Genomic DNA, 15,801 nt, shown 5'->3' with positions numbered 1-15,801 from the left:
GAGTTGAAGATCTTGCAGGAAAGGTGTTTAAAGCTACACATGAAAGATGAAGCAATGATATGGAAATTTCGGTTTTGACACCTTAACTTTGGAAGCTTAGCCAAGTTGTCAAGGAGAGAACTAATACTCAAACTACCCATAATAGAACTTGAGAAGAAATTTTGTAAAGAATGCATGATTTGAAAACAGTCAAGAACGGAGTTTTCAAACCTGGTCATGTACACGGCAAAAGAGCAACTCGAACTGGTACACACTGACTTATGTAGATCTATTACTCCTAACTCATTTAGTGGTAAGAGGTATTTCATCTCATTCATAAATAATTTTTCTAGAAATGCCTGGGTATATTTTTTACAGGAGAAGTCAGAAACACTGAAAGCATTTAAGATATTCAGGCTGATGGTGGAAACTGAAACTGACAAGCAAATTAAAGCATTACGGTCTGACAAGAGAGGTGAATTCACATCAGCAAAGTTTAAGGAGTATTGTGAAGAGCGAGAGATAAGGTGTTTTCTTACAGCTCCGTATTCACCACAACAGAATGGTGTGGCTGAAAGAAAGAATAGGACCATCCTTGATATGGATCGAGCTATGCTTAAAGGGAAGAATATGCCAAAGGTGTTTTGGGTGGAAGTTATGCAGTGTGTTATATATGTACAAAACAGGTGCCCAAATTCGAAGCTGGATGGAATGACACCACATGAAGAATGGAGTGGAAGAAAACCGAGTGTCAAGCATTTTAAAGTCTTCGAAAGCATGGATTATAGACATGTTCAAGGTCAAATCAGAACACAACTTGATGACAAAAGCAAAAGGTATGTTTTCATTGGCTATGATGAACAGGCAAAAGCCTACAAGCTATACAACCTAGTTTCATGCAAAATTATGGTAAGTCAGGATGTCTAGGTAGATGAAAACAGTGAATGAAACTGAGGTGAATCGAAAGAAAAGTCTTCAGCAAACATGATTTCTTGGAGATAGAACATGAAAATGGTTAACAAGAGCTCGAATAACAATACCAAATGCCTAGAGGTCACATATGGGGTGAACGAGCATGAAAAAGAAGAAGACAAACCTATAAGGCCTAGATTTTAGAGTCTTAATGAAATTTATAACTCCATTTATGAGGTTCATGTAGTGTGTCTGTTGGCAGGTGTAGAAGATGTAAAATTTGAAGAATTTAAAGTTGTTGCCTACCACATTGATCCAAGAATAAAGGAAGTTGATCGGGAATGAAAGAAGGGAGATTTTAAGTTTATGAGGGAGTTTTGTTGGATAAACTTTAAAATTAGTGGGTTTAATTTGTAATTGGGTTAAATATATTTTTAGTTCCTCGAGTATTAAGCGTTTGAGTTTTGCCCCTCTTCCAAAGTTTGCTTCACTTTGATCATTTTCCTTAGGAAACTCTAATCTTTAGTCCTCCAAAAGCAACAACGTTAAATTTTATCTGAGGTGGCTAACGGTGCGCCGTGTATGATGTCAATTTGCATGGTAACTGTGTGCCACATTTCTATTTCTTTATGAAACTCAGAATATGAGTTTATTTACTTGAACCTAACGTGATATCTTAGATTACAAGTGTGCTTTGTATGCAGTTGGCCAAAGACGAAATCAGATTTTAAGCTTGAAAGAAGGCTGAAGAGCAAAAGGTTGAAGTTCGTCTTTTTCAAGAGGTAAGTTTATTTAGGTTATACGATTTATTTTGGTGTTGTTCGTGGGAATAGAGGATGGATTAGGGATATAGGGTTTTTGTGGGAATAGAGGGAACTAAGTTGATATAGGTTATTTACTTTGGAAATCATTGTTGTAGTGAATTGAAAGCTGAGAGTGGAGGAATTGGTTGCACGTGAAGGAGCATTGGTTCGGGAATGTTGCAAACATGTGGATCCTCTTCTTAGTTACCATCAAAATTTTGTGGTTGTGGAGGAAGATTGTTGTTGTTGAAGGAAACTACTTTGAAGAACAAAGGAAAACTATTTTTGAGATGTAGAAATTGGGCAGTAAGTGACAAAATGCTTTACTTGTGGTGATGAAGTTTTTATTAATGGTTTGTAATTTTTATTGCAGAGTAACTCAAATTGTAACTACTTTGAATGAGTTGTTGAAGGAGATTATGAAATTGAAGGAAGCTTACAAAGAAAACCTGAAGAAGTTGAAGTTTGTTTGGAAAAGCAAAAGGTTCTACTGGATCTAAGGAAGAAGAACGAGAAACTGAAGAGGAAATTAGAGCAATAGAAAAAGGTTGGAAAAATGATATTGTTGTTGTTTGTTTTGTCATGGGCATTAACATTTATGTTTTATATTATGTTCTTGTTGAAGATCAGTTGTAATTAATATTGTAATTTTTTGTTGTTGTAGTATTGTGAAGTGTTTAATTGAATAAAATTTTGGTACTTGAGTTTGACTATAAATTATGGTTCATCCTGTTAATGTTGTGATTATAAAATGTTGATATCTGACTCTGATAAAAGTGTTTAAATGAATAAAATGTTGAAATGTTAAAGAACGAAAATTAGTGTCATGTAAGGAATTGGTTGTTGGGAAAAAGTTTGGTTGTTGGACACACAATTTCATGATGAAAATAGAATTGAATTTAAAATCTGAATTGGTATTTTTGAGTTTAAAGTTGAATGGAATCTGATGTAGGATATCCTTGGTGTAAAGAAATAACAGTCCAGGATATCCTTGGTGTAAAGAAGTATCAGTCCATGAAATAGAAACTTAGCATAATTTACAAATTTGTGCTTGACTATTAGTATAATAGAATGACAATCCAAACTACACAACCAAAATATTTAAGGCAACAAAGTACATTTCTTTGCATAAGAAATTATTACAGAAGCAATAACATGGTTGATTTAGACTATGCCAAGGCATGAAATATGTAAGTAACATCAACTTTTCTTTATAGAAATACCCTTGGTAATGCATCTGTCATGAACAAATAAATACAACTAAGGGTGAACAAATAAAAAGTGGTCCCTTAGCATTAAATAAGAGAAATAATTAAGCTAACTCATTCAAGTGGTCCCTTAGCACTTTACTGAACATTACATGTGCTATGTTAACCCTCGGCAAGTGTACCGAATCGTATCAAGTAATAATAAAATGGTAAGACCAAGTATCATTTCCCAAAGGACTCATGGCCTAAACAGTTATGTGATTTGTTGATTATCTTATACTTGTAACCGAAAATATTGTTGTTGAACTATGAAAAATAAACATGAATGCAAAGTTTTGATCAATGGACTTGAAAGATGTAAAAACGGTTGATGTATAATATGAATGATTATGTTGTTGGGGTTTCCGATTCATCCTATCCACTCTCATGTATTCAAGAATTCATCTTTCTTCATTAATGTTAATGTCACTTTCTAATTTACCTTAAACTCGATGTCTCGGTGAAGAAAGCCTACTCCTAATCACTAGTTTACAATGTCCCTAGCAATTATTCATGTATTACATTCGCACAGAAGCTTAAAGGCAATCAATCCTCCTATCCCTATGTCTAGGCAATATTGCTCTTGGGAGAATTTCTTCAGTTCTAGATTTACTTATATGTGTTCATACAAATAACATCAATGATCATGCAATTGAATGAGTTAAACAAAGCATGCATAGAGTATAGAAGAAAAACCCTAACAATTAATGAAAGAAAGCATATAGATTAAAGAACCAATTCAATACATGAGAGTTTCAAAGGATTACATCGGTTCCCCAACAACAATGAAAGTTTAGTTCACCATAGACATGGTGAAACTAGATGAAAAACAATGAAAAAATGAAAGATAGAACCCTAGAAGTTGAAGAATAGAGCTTGAGCATCCAAAATCCTCCTCCAAGGGGTGAAGAAAGTGTAATTTCGCCTCTTTTTGTCCAAAGATGTCAACCCTAAGTCGACTAAACCCTTATATATTTATTAAAAATTACAGAAAATAGGCCCAAGCCCAATTAAATGGTGCTCAGCGGCAGTTTGACGCTCAACGGTAAGTGTGGTTCTAAAGAATGACGCTCAACGGCAAAAGTTGCGCTCAGCGGTGACTGGGATACTTGAATTTGCCCTCAGCGATGCCACTTAAGCGCGAAACAGTGTATCCATCAGCCAGGTTGGCGCTCAGCGGTGCAAATGGTGCTGAGCGGTGACAACGGTTCTTCTTTTGTGCACTTTTCCTTCCTTTTTCGAGTCTAACTCCTTCTACTTCAACTTCTTTCATCCAATTCATCTTAATTCCTGCAAAAACAAGGAAAACCAAGCATAAAACCCATCCAACTCTCTTATTTCCAAAACTTAAGTAAAAGCATGATTTCAAGCTAGTTTCTAAGTCATAAAGGTTGTTTTTAATGTCAAAAATAAGTATAAAAATAACGGTTTTTCAACCATTATCATGCTACTGTATGACAAAAAATTATTATACCCATTACTAAGATGTTCCCTAAGTGGGTCACAGTCATACAAAATACATTAAAAATATCACATGCCTACACTAAAACTTCAATTGCTATTAGCTTGAGACCCTAAAACTTGTGCAACCAGTATTCTTGAGGATGTTCTTCTTCCCCCTTTCTTAGTTGGTGCAGATCCTCCTCCACACCAGTTGGACTAGTGGATGTTGTTCCAGGTTGTGATGTTGATTGAGCTCCTCCTGCAGTCGAAGTTGCCCTTGTTGATGTTCTTCCACCTTGTGATGTTGATGCAGATCCTCCTATAGTGGAACTTGCGCTTCTTGATGTTCTTTCAGCTTGTGTTGTAGTGGCAGATCCTGTTCCACTCGCAGTTCCCCTTGTGTTATGTCAATGGAGTAAGGTAATTACAATTCTCATAGTGTAAATAATTGAAGTTGTAAATAACATAATACTAAGTTGTACCTTTCTTCTTTTCTTTCCCTTTCTATAACTTCTAACATTATGTCTATATTCATTACAGCTGCTACAATTCATAACAATATTTTTCTTTGACAACTTTGTATGACTGACATATTCTTCTTCTTAGTTTTTTAGGCCTCTCAGGAGGTGTTTTGTAAATGAGTGGTAGTAGTGCAGCAGAATTAGATGTAGGCCACAATTGTTGTCCATTGATTGGAATAATTTCAGGACCATAACAAGTTTCATAAGCATATTTCTTGTAATATGGATGAATATAATATTCAAGGTTCTCTAATTTATAATGAATGACAACCACAACATGCCTACAAGGTATTCCTACCAAATCCCAAAAGTAACAACTACATGTATGGTTACTTAGCTCAACTACAAACTTGTCCATTGTAAAGTCGTGAGTGACTTCAAATTTTACAGCCCCTTCCCAAACAGGAATTTAATTCCCACTCTTTTCAACTTCCCTAACAAGCCTTTTTCTTGGTTTAGGCATAACATCTCCTAGATATGTCTTTATTTTTTCTCTGAGCATTTCAAACCTACTCATAATGTATGACCTAATCCATTCCATCATAGTAATGATAGGTTTGTCTCTTGCTAGTAAAATTGTGCTATTAAATGACTCAGACAAATTATTTATCAACACATCACATCTAAGATAAGTATTGAATGCATGTTTACACCAACATTTAGTTGTAATTGCAAGTAACCAATTATAAGCATCAATATTAAAATTTTTCAACCCACCCATTTTTTCCCAACTCCTGAATAAATGTTGCCTTCGCAACCCCCATCATAACGTCTTTAATCAACACTCTTCCACCAAATTTCTTCTTATAACTTTTGTACAAATGCCTTAAACACAACATGTGCTCTACTCCATTAGAAATCTCCTCAAACACTATCATTAATCCTTGCAAAAAAAGAACATTAAGGTTTTGTTAAATAATGAAAATTATACCCAATGTTGACAATCTATGTCCCTAATATCAGCCAGCAGTAGTGTCAAAAACCATCTCCAGGTGTCTTTGCATTCATTTTCAACCATAGCAAAAACTAGTAGGAAATATTGGTCATTGGGGTCTTTGGCCACTACCACTAATAACTAACCACCATATGTTATCTTCAGGTGACAATCATCTACCCCAATGAAGGGCCTGCAACTACCTAAGAAGCCCTGCTTACAACCCTTTAAACACATATAAAATGACCCAAACCTTGGTGCCAAAGTTGGTTAGGGTTGATTGACCTTAATCTTGAAGGTTCCAGCCTTAACTCTTAACAATTCATCCACATAATCATATAGACGAGCATATTGTTGTTCTCCATCACCCACTAAAGAATACATTGCAATTGGCTTTGCTTTTCCAACTTTCACAGAGTTATTCCAACACTGAATGACTTCTTAATGTCATCAATGATTTGGTTCATTGTCATGTTACCCACATTTATAAACATGTCTACTAAAACTTGTACAATCCATTGTACACTTGCACTTTTGTTTCCAAAAACCCTTCCACATCTGTGACGCCCGACCAGAGTTTTCACCTTAAACGTTGGGCTGCATCTTACCTTTCTAGCCATAATAACAAAACCAAATTTGTTTTTACACACTGCCTAACTCTCTTCATATCATTCTTCACAAACTTAACTTCTTTTCCATTTAAAACGTTATGCTCCATTACCGCATTTTTAAAATCTTTTAATGAACAAAACTCTGTCCCCAATTTGAATTTGAAGGTCTTGTTCATATCGTTTGCTCTATACTTTGGAAACTTCCCCCTTTTTAAACTCACACCGTCATCAATATCTACATCTGAAGACAATTCATTAGTATTGTATTCTTCATTTATGTCATGGTCTCCAACTTGTTCATTAATCATAAATGACCCTTCACCAACATTGTTTCTTCTCCTCACAATTTTCTTCTTCTTTTTTATTCTACTCCACCTATGCAATACAGGATTAATATTTCTACGATCTTGCTCCACCCTCTCATTCTTAATTCCAAACCCATCATCATCATTTGTCATTCTTTCTTCTTCATTATCATCCAGATTTTCTTCAGTTGAAGTTTCAACTTGCCCCTCAACCACATTCCCCTCTTCCTGTTCCTCATGAACATAAGGTTGTTCCTCACCAGCATAAGCCTCTTCCTCAGCCATTTTGAGCTCTTGTACATCCACATTAACCTCTCCATGTTCCTCACCAGCATAAGCCTCTTCCTCAGCCATTTCAACCTCTTCTATATCCACATTAACCTCTTCCTATTCCTCACCCGCATAAGCCTATTCTTCATCCATGTCGACCACTTCTACATCCACATTAACCTCTTCCTGTTCCTCATCAACATAAGGCTCTTCCTCACACATTTTGACCTCTTCTACATCCACATTAACCTCTTCCTGTTCCTTAGCACCATAAGACTCTTTCTGACCTCTTCCTCATGCACATTAACCTCTTGGTGACCCATATTTACCTCTTCCTCCATCTCGTGTATGTGTCATTCATTTGCCTCTTGACCAAAAGTAAGAAACTTAAATTCAACTGTCTCACTATGAACATGTTGCACATAGATTTCAACCTCTTCGTTATTTTCCTTTGCGTAGTTAGCCAAGTAAATTGCTTCCCTATCATCACTCAGTATTCTCATATTGTTCATTAGCCTTTGTTTGGACCCCTTCTACAATAGCTTGAACTCTGCATGATATTTGAATTCTTTAACAATTTTCAATACTTCAAAATACGACCACCGATCAAGATCAACTCCTTTTATAACGTGTACCTCTCCTCCAACAAATTCTAGTTCGTTATTATTAATGAACTTCCCCATGTGATGCAAAGACACGTCGAAAACCATTTCTACACCTACATTTTAACATCAACATTTTACGCCCAAATAACACCAACCTTTAACGAAAAACAAAAGCAAAAAATTACCTTGCTTGCTTACGCGTTCCTTTCACAGTGATCGCAACAACCACCGCAGCCACACCAAGCGCGGCTACCACATCAAGAAACCTAATTTTGCTTCGCGTAAACCTAATTTTTCTTGATTGATCAAAGATAACTAAAGGACCTTAATTTTTCAAGTAAATAAACCCATATTCTGAGTTTCGTAAAGAAATAGAAACGTGGCACACAATTACCATGAAAGCTGACATCATACGTGGCACACTGTTAGCCACCTCAGATAAAATTTAATGTCGTTGCTTTTGGAGGACTAAAAATTAGAGTTTTCTAAGGAAAGGGATCAAAGTGAAGCAAACTTTGGATGAGAGACGAAACCAAAAACGTTTGATACTTGAGGGACTAAAAACATATTTAACCATTTATAATTTTGGTTTGTTGTTGTGCGTTTCACTTTAAGCCTATCACAACTATTTTTATTTTTCATTTTTTAGGTCTTTGATAACATCTTGGTAACTGTGTTTTTAGTCAGTTTTGTTCAAGTATTATTGTACTGGGTAGTTATTTTTTTTAATCTTTGCAATCAATTGTTTGTTTTTGTTGTAATATATTTTGTGGCCATTTAAGAGCCTACATTCAATCAATGAAATAGACACATAGAATTTATAACGTATTAGTTTTTTTCTGCGTTCTATTTTCAACAGAAAGTATGGATCCTACACACTATCAAAGAGTTATTGGAAGCCTATGATTCTTGGGTAATACCAGACCAGATCTCAACTTCAGTGTTGGCTTAATTAGTTGCTACATGCAAAATCCCAAACCAATCTTAAAATACCTACAAGACACTTTAAATTTTGAGATTTTAATTCCTAAAAGAACAACTAATGAGTCTGTTGAATTGATAGGCTATTTTGATTAGATTGGTGTGGTGATAAAGATTATAGGAAAAGTACAATTGGGTATATATATTTTTCTATGATGGTGCACCAATCTTATGAACTCTGTAAAGGAATTTTCAGTTGCTTTATCCTCGTGCAAAGCTAAATATATAGCAGCTTTTGAAACTGCTTGACAAGGAGCTTAGTTAAGCTCACTATTGCAAGAATTGAAGATTGAAAAATTGTAGACTGAAGCTTCTTATTGATAACAAGTCTGTAATAAATCTTGCTAAACATCCAACATCACATTGTAGAAGTAAACATCTAGAAACGATATTCCATTTTATAAGGGAACAAGTCGGTAATAACAAGCTTGAAGTTGAATTTTGTAGCTCTAAAGAAAAATTCCTTATATTCTTACAACAACTTTAAAACGTGAAAGGTTCAAAAGTTTGAGAAAGCTTATTGGTGTTCTGAATGTTAAAAGCTTTTGACCTGAGGAGGTTAAAGCTTAGTCAAGCCAAAAGGAAACATCTTTTTACAATTTTTCTGTTATATGATATTTCTTCAGTTGTTTCATTGTATATAAACATTTTCTTATGTTTTCAATAATAAAATTTAACAATGGTTTGAATGTGGTTGCCTTGATTTTGGCTAGTGAGAGAGGAAGACAAACTATGGCGAAATTTTTCTATATCAATTGTACCTTTAACTAGAAAAGTGACATTTTCTATACCCGTTTTTGAACCTATATTTTTATACACTAGTGCCTTCATTAATTTTAGTGTGATGGGCAAAGTAGTTACTTCGAACGTAGATACTAAATCATATTGGATCAAAATTATCATTAGGACAATAGTCATTGAAAACTAGACAACGATAAACACTTATAACTTGTGCATGAATTGTATGGTTTGAGAAACTCTATACATAATAACATTGTATTATTGTTTTAAGTTTTAAAGGATTCTCATCCACATCAAACAAGAAAATGACTGAAATAAGACGAAAATGAGCAAACTATCTCTTTAAAAATGTAGAAAATTAGGTTTTGATTAATTTTTTTAAAAGTTAGATTATCTTTTTTGTTGGATAATATTTATTTTTACTTTGAAAATATATATTATATACTGAAAATGTTATATTTAAAATGTATATATTGTTTTGTATAATTTTTCTTTTTCAAGTTTTTGTTTCAAGCCAAAATCAGTTCAATTTAAAAAAAAACTCAAAATCTTACGTCTTTTAGTCTACTAACATATGTCTATTAGGACATTAACATATGTAAATTTGTAAATTTAGACATAAATTTGGTTCAAATTAGAGGAAAAACTTCAAAATTTATGTTAGTTATATTTCACTACAAAAAAGTAGGGCATTACCGAAGGCCAGAAGCCCTCGGAAAATGCCAAAAGCCGTCGATAATGGACGTTTACCGAAGGCCTATCGACGGCCAAAAATCCTTCGGTAAATCCCTTGTCGCTAACCATTACCGAGGGCTTCTGCCCTTCGGTAATTACCGAGGGTCAGAAGCCTTCGGTAATTACCGAAGGGCGAAAGCCCTCGGTAATTACCGAAGGGCGAAAGCCTTCGGTAATTACCGAAGGGCGAAAGCCTTCGGTAATTTCCGAAGGGCAGAAGCCCTCGGTAAGGAGCATTCGAGGGTATTTACCGAAGGGCGGAAGCCTTCGGTAATGGCCAGACGAGGGCATTTACCGAAGGGCAAAAGCCTTCGGTAAAATGCAGAGCAGGTTTTAGAGAAATGGTTTTCCCTCTGCAACCCAAACCTGTATAACAAATTTAATTTACAAACAGACCTGCATAACAATTTTCAAAGACATACAAACATGCATAATGTGCATCTCAAAGATCCAATCAATGATCAATATCCAAGGCACATCAAATAATGCACAGGACATCCATTAATATATAAATAATGTATTTATAGTTCAAACATAAAACAATGTAACACAAGGATGTTGTAACATCCAAAGTCTGTAAGTACATCTAACATTGAAATGATATCAACTCAAAATGTTCTAATATCCAAATGTTTGTCTAACAAGTAATAAGAAAATGAAACCTAATAATGTACATAACTATCATCAGAATGATTTTCATCATCCTGCTCCTCTATTGATGGCTGGACTGGTGTGGGTTGGACTGATGAGGGTTGGACTGAAGTGGGCTGCTGAGTGGCAGCAGGTGATGAGGACGGTCGTGATTGGGTGGGAGGGATATTTTGTACGTCCTGTGAGGTTTGAGGCAAGACAGTCATGACCAGGGCCTTAAAATTTGAAAACTCTGCTCTGAGATCAGTGAGCTCCTGGTCACGTTGATGGAGTTCCTGCCTGAGTTGAAGAACCTCGTCAGGAGTACTGGTGGAAGAAGAAGGCTGGTGCTTCAGAGTACCTCCTCTGGATGCTGTATAGTTTGCAGCAAGCTGTCCCGCACCATACACTCGTCCCTTTTTCTTCCCACCAACGGTGTCGATCCAGCACTGCGTCCTACGGATGTCATCATCTGCATTACTGGCATCATCCGGTGTAGGAGCTGACTCATGTTCAGATCTAACCTGTGAAAGTCTCGTAGAAAAGTCTTCCTGTTGAAACATTAAAAGCAATGTCAGAGAACGACAGTATAACAGAAATAAAAAATTAGTAATAGTGTTATTTGCTTACATGAGTCTTCCGAGATCTTTCATCAACAAATTCATTAGTTCCCTTCCGAACATGAGTCTGTGCAAAGACCTCATCAACATGGACCGCCCGTCCTAGAGCCTGTGCCTGTAACATAATTAAGAATTACAAGCGTACATATGAAATACAATATACATAACTTGTGTATGAAAGAAAAAGTTATGTAATGAGATTATACCATACGAATGGCATGCTCATGAATGGTGATCGACCCACCAGTATGCAGGGTGCCACCCCTTTCAGACGCTCTGTTCCGCTGGGCTTTGGCACACTTATTGCGGAACTCTACTGTATTCCAATGGGCCAGTAAAGAGTTCCAAATGTGCTCACCCAGCCAGTTAGGGCGCTGTGCTGCATTCCGGGCATCCCTAAACATCTCTGACAGCCGATGAGATGCTTTCATGTGGAAATTTCTGTGTATCTGAGTTTCATGTTCAGGTTTCCACTGCACCTTCATCTGTAACATTAAAGAGAACAAACATTGATTACAGAACATACTAAAATATTCCCAACATTAGTGTAATAGATTGGTCACCTGAAAGCGCTGCCAGAATGGCTTCCTGTCGTCCTTAGGTATTGCTCCCCAAGTAGGCCATGGAGTTAAAAACTGTTGCTTTATTGAACGTGTGATGGCCTGGGAAGCAACCCTAGATGGAATAAACCTGCATAACAAAACTCATTTCAATTACAATATGGTTTAAACATCAAATGATATGAACAGATTATAAACTTACCCTTTACCATAGGGCTCAATCCATGGTCGATCATGGAGGGGCGGGTCAAGATCTTCAGCATCACCACTTGAATCTGGATCACCAAGTGGTGTGACGGTCTCAGAAGGAGGTACAGAAGATGAGGAAGGTATAGAAGTAGGGTCAGAGAGAGGAGTGGGGGTAATAACAATAGGGGGAGGAGTGGGGGTGGCAATAATAGGAGGAGGAAGAGGGTCTGTGGCAGGGGTTGTAGAAGGGTGTGCTGCAGGAGGAGGAGAAGGGTCTACTGCAGTGGTAGTAGAAGGGTGTACTGCAGGAGGAGGAGGAGTGGGGTCTACTGCTGGTGTAGGAGTCTGTATAATAGGGGTAGGAGGAGGCCCCACAGATGATGAACTACCGGGAGCAGGGGTAGGTAGTCTAGCAGGCACCCTAAGTACATACTTTGGTGTCTGCCGTTGCCTCTTTGTAGGCCTTGCTACCCCTTTTCCTTTATCAGGACGCTCTGAACCTTGTCCTGTCATTACTACATTGAAATGGTTACAAACAAAGCGAATAAATATAAATAAATAAAGAAGGATGAATTGTTTTCAAAGTCAATGTACAAGTAATTGCATACAACTTAAAGATGATATTTTAGATAATGGTAATGAAATGATAGTCCAATTTGCTACAATAGATGTTCAACATTCAATCATCGTCATCATGATCATCATCTTCATCTTCATCTTCATCATCGTCTTCTTCTTCTTGTTCTTCTTCTTCATCGTCATCATCATCATCATCATCTTCTTCTTCTTCTTCTTCATTTGCTTCTTCTTCTTCTTCTTCTTCTTCTTCTTCTTCCTCTTGTTCTTCATCACCTTGTACTGTTGCTTCTAATTCATCTCCATCACCATCAGGGTCGACCAATGCGGTTATACGTTCAACTTCGATAATTTCTTGTGGTTGTGACATTTGGTCAAGTTGGTAGGCTACATCTTCCTCAACTTCATTTGAGTCTATGCGACCTCTAGGCTTCGTTTGTATTGCTACGGCCCAACCACGCTTGTCGATATTGCGAAATGGTGGATATGACACATAATAAACCTGTCTCACATTAGATGGTAGAATGAAAGGATCAAAAGGCCCATATCTTAATCTCTGGTTCAGTTCGACAATATTAAAGCGTGGATCGACTCTAGTACCAGCTCTAGAAGGATCAAACCATTCACAATAGAAGAGTACCACTCTGTTTGGAGAAGTAGTGCTGTTGTACTCTAACTCATATATTTTATGAATGATGCCGTAGAAATCATCATAAGACCCCTCTGTTAGGCCCTTGACATACACGCCACAATTTGATGTTTTCTTTCCTTTAGACCATTCATGTGTATGGAATTTGTAACCATTGATGAAGTAAGTGTGCCATTCTTTGACACATCTCATTGGCCAATTGGAGAGATGTCTTAACTCTTGAACCGTGGGAGTTAATGCCTGATTAAAAACCTACAAAGGTAGTAACAAAATTATAAAAGCAATGGTCAAATTTACCTTGCTCTAAACGTAGGAAAAACTACGGACCTGATTTCTAAACCAATGCGGAAACTCTGAGTGTATTCTAGCAGAAGTGTTTCCTTCTGCGACTTGCTCAGCCACAACAAATGAGCTGGTACAAATGAAATTCATTAGTGTATAACAATTAAACCGTTTGATAGATTAGAGATGGATGATGACATACTCAAGGTACGGCTTTACTTCACTGCAATTGATCAAGACATGGACATGAGCAGAGTTGAATTCAGCATCAGTTAACCAGTGAGTGAATTCTTTCCCTGCGTGACGGCCTGTTTGTCGAAAAACTGATAATGCACCTTCACGTCGTTCAACTTGCCATTGCATTTCATTTCTGACATGAGTGGGGGACAACATGAAGTTCTTGAAATAATGTGAACAAAAATAAGTTGTCTCTCTGTGCAAGTAAGCTGCACAAATTGAGCCTTCCACTCTAGCTTTATTTTTAACTGAGCGTTTGGATTCTCCCATAAACCTTTCAAAGGGATACATCCACCTGTACTGCACGGGTCCCCCAAGCCAAGCTTCATATGCAAGATGTATTGCAATGTGCTCCATTGAATCAAAGAATGCAGGAGGGAATATTCTTTCCAATTTGCAGAGAATAATCGGGATATTTTCATCCATCTTTTTAAGGGAATCTTCCTTTAGTGTCGTGCAACACAAATCTTTAAAGAAGTTACTGATTTCTATCAGTGGATGTAACACGTGTGTTGGCAAACAACTGAACGCAAGAGGGATGAAAGTCTCCATGAATACATGACAATCATGACTCTTCAACCCTTGAATAGTACCGTTCTGAACATTGGCACATCTGGACAAGTTAGAAGCATATCCATCTGGCATTCTAAGCTCCTTGATCCATGCACACACTATTCTTGTCTCGTCTTTTGACATGGTGTAATTTGCTTTTGGTTTAAATAATCGGCCGTTACCTTGTGCCTTCAACTCTAAGTCTTTTCGTCCACAATACAAAGGTAAATCTTTTCTTGCTTTCTCATTATCTTTTGTCTTACCTTTAACATCCATGACTGTGTTGAAGACATTGTCAAAGAAATTTTTTTCTGTGTGCATGACATCGATGTTGTGTCTTAGCAAGTTGTCCTTCCAATAGGGAAGTTCCCAGAATATGCTTCTTTTAGTCCAATTATGCCATTCCCCAAACCCTTCTAGCCTATTCTGACCAGATTCAGTGACTTTTGGATAGTCTTTCACTCTTCTCCACACGTGTGATCCAGTCAACTTTGGCGGGGGCATATCCGTTTCAAGTTGTCCTTTTCGAAATGCCTTTTTGTTTCTTCTAAAGGGGTGATCAATGGGCAAGAACCGTCGATGGCAGTCAAACCAACTACTTTTCCGGCCATGACTCAATTGGAATGACTTTGTATGTTCCATGCAATGTGGACAAGCTAATCGACCATGTGTGCTCCAACCAGATAACATGCCGTACGCTGGGAAGTCATTAATAGTCCACATCAAGGCTGCCCTCATAAGGAAATTTTGCCTCCTTGAAACGTCATACGTCCAAACACCATTCCATAACTTCTTCAAATCATCAATCAAAGGCTCCAAGTAAACATCAATCAATGATTTGGGATTAGATGGACCTGGTATTATACACGATAAAAACATGTAAGGCTTTGTCATGCACATCTCAGGTGGTAGATTGTATGGGGTAACTATCACGGGCCAACATGAATACGGTGATGCAGACGCTTGAATGTACGGGGTAAACCCATCAGAGCATAGACCAAGTCTGACGTTACGCGGTTCACTAGCAAAGGATGGATGTTTACGATTGAAGTGCTTCCAAGCTTCACCATCAGAAGGATGACGCAAAAGTCCCGGAGTTTTGTTACCATCATGCCATGTCATGTGTTCTGCTGTTTGCATTGAAGTAAACAATCTTTGTAATCTTGGAATTATAGGTAAGTAGAACATGGACTTTAATGGAATTGGTTTTTTTTGCCTCCGTCCAGCATGCATTGTCTGATATCGAGGTGAGCCACAAAACTTGCATTCAACCAACAGTGCATCATTTTTGCCACTGTCATTGTCATAGAATAACATACATCCATTAACACAACAATCAATCTTCTTCACATCCAATCCCAACCTTGAAACACATTTTTTGGCTTGGTAATAATTCTTCGGCATCAAATTGTTTGGTGG

The 15,801-nt window shown here is 37.1% G+C and overlaps 1 protein-coding gene across 1 annotated transcript; it reads right to left on the bottom strand.

Annotated features, from left to right (window-relative positions):
- Positions 1 to 10,594: 10,594 nt before the first annotated feature.
- Positions 10,595 to 14,886, bottom strand: LOC148203874 (uncharacterized). The gene is made up of 6 exons (XM_088107793.1): positions 14,873 to 14,886; positions 12,100 to 12,507; positions 11,901 to 12,027; positions 11,544 to 11,822; positions 11,348 to 11,452; positions 10,595 to 11,268 (listed from the first exon to the last, which is right to left on the bottom strand). Exons 1-6 carry the CDS (start codon positions 14,884 to 14,886, stop codon positions 10,750 to 10,752), a joined length of 1,452 nt encoding a protein of 483 aa, XP_087963919.1. The 3' UTR covers positions 10,595 to 10,749.
- Between the last annotated feature and the right edge of the window lie 915 nt (positions 14,887 to 15,801).

This window comes from Vigna umbellata, chromosome 2 (genome assembly GCF_029865625.1).
Source record: "Vigna umbellata cultivar VRB3 chromosome 2, Vumbellata_1.0, whole genome shotgun sequence".
Lineage (NCBI taxonomy): Eukaryota > Viridiplantae > Streptophyta > Magnoliopsida > Fabales > Fabaceae > Vigna > Vigna umbellata.
Note: the sequence above shows the minus strand (reverse complement) of the source record. Positions and strands in the feature narration are given on the sequence as shown.